This window comes from Cryptomeria japonica, chromosome 11 (genome assembly GCF_030272615.1).
Source record: "Cryptomeria japonica chromosome 11, Sugi_1.0, whole genome shotgun sequence".
NCBI classification, from domain to species: domain Eukaryota; kingdom Viridiplantae; phylum Streptophyta; class Pinopsida; order Cupressales; family Cupressaceae; genus Cryptomeria; species Cryptomeria japonica.
Window position 1 is genome coordinate 573,755,648 of NC_081415.1, and position 3,154 is coordinate 573,758,801.

The 3,154-nt window shown below is 35.6% G+C and overlaps 1 protein-coding gene across 1 annotated transcript; it reads left to right on the plus strand.

Annotated features, from left to right (window-relative positions):
• Positions 1-1,059: 1,059 nt before the first annotated feature.
• On the plus strand, positions 1,060-2,698 carry LOC131064778 (caffeic acid 3-O-methyltransferase 1). The gene is made up of 3 exons (XM_057999045.2): positions 1,060-1,857; positions 2,004-2,068; positions 2,179-2,698. Exons 1-3 carry the CDS (start codon positions 1,143-1,145, stop codon positions 2,476-2,478), a joined length of 1,080 nt encoding a protein of 359 aa, XP_057855028.2. The 5' UTR covers positions 1,060-1,142; the 3' UTR covers positions 2,479-2,698.
• The last annotated feature ends 456 nt before the right edge of the window (positions 2,699-3,154 follow it).

Genomic DNA, 3,154 nt, shown 5'->3' on the forward strand with positions numbered 1-3,154 from the left:
ATGCACAAAATGGAAAAACTTCTTTGTTTCTACAATTTTTATTCAATTCATAATTTGAAACAAAACAAAGCTCAACATTATATATTAATATCAACTTCTTATTGTTTATCTATATTCATTGAAATTGTTCATACACAAAAAACACTTTATTACCATTGGCCTTCTACTATACTTGACAAAAGCCCAACATTAATTCAAATCTTCACAAAAATATAATACATTGAATGCTAAAATATTACACTGTAGATATATAATAAAAGAATTAAAATAAAAGAAAAAATATTTTTTATGCTTTACATATATTTGCAATAGAAAACTCCATGTTATGTGCATATAGATGTCTGCTAGTTATACAAAAAGAACAAAAATAAAATATCTTACACTTATTTAATATAACTTTTCCTCTACAACATTGTTGAAAAGACAAAAAAAATTCATGACCTAACAAACCCCAAAACCACCAACAAAAAATAAAAATTAAACTAAAAGCAAAAGGAAATAAACGGTAACCCCCTTCCTACATGCAAACCATGCAACTCCTATACCATTACACAAAATTTAGTAGCATAAATCCCTAGACAATATCTTATTATTTTCTCTTAAAAAAGAATTAATTGAAGACATCTAATAAATTCAAAACAACTGTATAATTTATTTTTAAATTAATGAAAACTGAGTTAAATATTCATATAGGAAAACTTCAAAACACAACATTTTATATTATTTATAAATTCCACATTCAATACACGTGACAGGAAAAGTTCATTCATAAAGTTGATTGTCATCACGCTCATCGTTATATAGCTAAGATATTATTGGAATGGTGAGAATGGCTGAACTAACAACGAGCCAAAATGGCATCTTGATGGTCTTCAATTCAAAGTCCATGTTGGAGGCTAGATCGTGCCGAATTCAAAGTTCGATTTCAAAGTCCAGATTGACGGTATCTAGATTATGTTGATATCTAGATGATGTTGAGGTGAAGCCACTTAGATAATATTGAACTTAAAAAATATCTTGAACTTCCCAAATCTATCCTTTATATATGTATCATATGGCAAGTTAAGTCAGTCAGTGTGCCTCAGAATCTTGGCAAGCTCTGTCAGTCAGTGTGCCTCACAATCTAGGAAATTCTAGCAAAAATGGGTCCCCCTAGTGCCACCATTATCAATGAGGAAGAATGGCTTGTGGCTATGGAGCTAAACACCTTCACCTGCCTCCCTATGGCCCTCAAGGCTGCAGTAGAGCTTGAGGTGCTGCAGACCATAGCCAATGCAGGTGATGGCATTCAAGTTTCCCCTACCCAGATTGTGTCCCAAATTCAAAATGTAACAAACCCAGATGCAGCAATTACTCTAGATAGGATTCTGAGAGTTCTAGCAAGTCATTCCCTCCTCAGCTGTTCTGTAACCACAGACAAGAATGGAAAGCCTGAGAGGCTCTATGGTCTGACTCCTCTCTGCAAATATCTTGTGCAGAGCAAGGATGGTCTGTCCTTGGCACCACTGGTCGTGATGAACCAGGACAAGGTGTTTATTGACGCCTGGCACTATCTTAAGGATGCTGTTCTTGATGGGAGCCAGCCATTCAGTAAGGCACATGGGGTGCATGCATTTGAGTACCCTGCCAAAGACCAGAGATTCAATAAGCTCTTTAATAGGGCTATGGCTGAGCACTCTATACTTAATATGGGGAGGATTCTTGAGACATATGAGGGTTTTAAGGATTTGGAGGAGCTGGTGGATGTGGCTGGTGGAGTAGGGCATACTCTTAATATTATAGTTTCCAAGTACCCCAATATAAGGGGAGTGAATTTTGATCAGCCTCATGTTGTGGCAGATGCTCCTCAGTTTCCAGGTGAGTGTTGTAGTTTCCAAAGATCTAGGGACACCTGTATTGCCCAGAATAAAGTAGCTTAGAGTAATGGTGTAACGAGATATGACAGCTTTTATGGTAGGATGTTTAGTTGGAATATTTTTTGTGATGAATTTGTTTTCTTTCAGGGGTGACCCATATTGGGGGAGATATGTTCGACAGCGTACCATCTGCCCGTGCTATTTTTATGAAGGTATGAGACACCTTTTTCTTAGATAGTCAATCTACTTGTATAAATAGTTCACTGAAGTAGTAAATTAGATCTGCCCAGATTGAATTTGGTATTGTTGTGTTGATTGGCAGTGGATTTTGCACGACTGGAGTGATGCTCATTGTATAAAGCTTCTGAAGAATTGCTACAAGGCCTTGCCAGAGAATGGAAAGGTGATTGTAGTGGATTCCATTTTGCCAGTGGCTGCAGAGACCTCTTCCTATGCCAGGCAAGCATTTCATGTAGATCTTTGCATGTTGGTACACAACCCAGGTGGAAAAGAGCGCACAGAGGAGGAGTTCAAACAACTTGCAAAAGCAGCAGGATTTGCAGGAGGTGCAAAGCCCATTTGTTGTGTTAATGGAGTCTGGGTCATTGAGATCCAGAAATGACCTCATTATATCCAAACCCCCAATAAAAGTGATCGTGTTATCCAGAATGTGGGCCATTACGAGTGAGTTTATGGTTGTTTGTGAGGTGAAATGTCCCCACCAGATACCTGCTTCCAAATAGTTTAAAGATCACTGCTCTGTCATTCAATCTTCTGATAATATTTTATATATTTGAGGTATTTTTAATGAGTTTTCGTCAACTGAATTAGCTTTCTATCAATTATGTTGCCTCTATCTTCTTTAAGCGAGCAAGAAATCAGGAATTTGGTGGTCTCAGCATGTATAAAGTTAACAGAAAGATTTAAGTTTTACTGGGGTGTTATATTATTAGTTTAATCAAGTATTATAAAGAGTTAAAAAAATTTGAACAAAAATAGTACAGTCTATATTTATTTTTTATTCTTATAAAATTATACAAATGTGTATCGTAATCAAACTTATTTTTCTCTCCTTTTATTGATCTAATCAATATAAAATTTATTTATTTTATTACATATTTCCATTACATCAAATCAAAATATCAAATCATTAATTTTTTATTGACACCAATACCCTAAAAATTGTTCACGTACAAATATGATCATTGTCATAGTGATTACCTCATATTAAATGGCATTTGGCCCACTAGCAGGGAGAAGGCCCTGAACCTATGAAACAACAAAATCAGAGAGCAGCA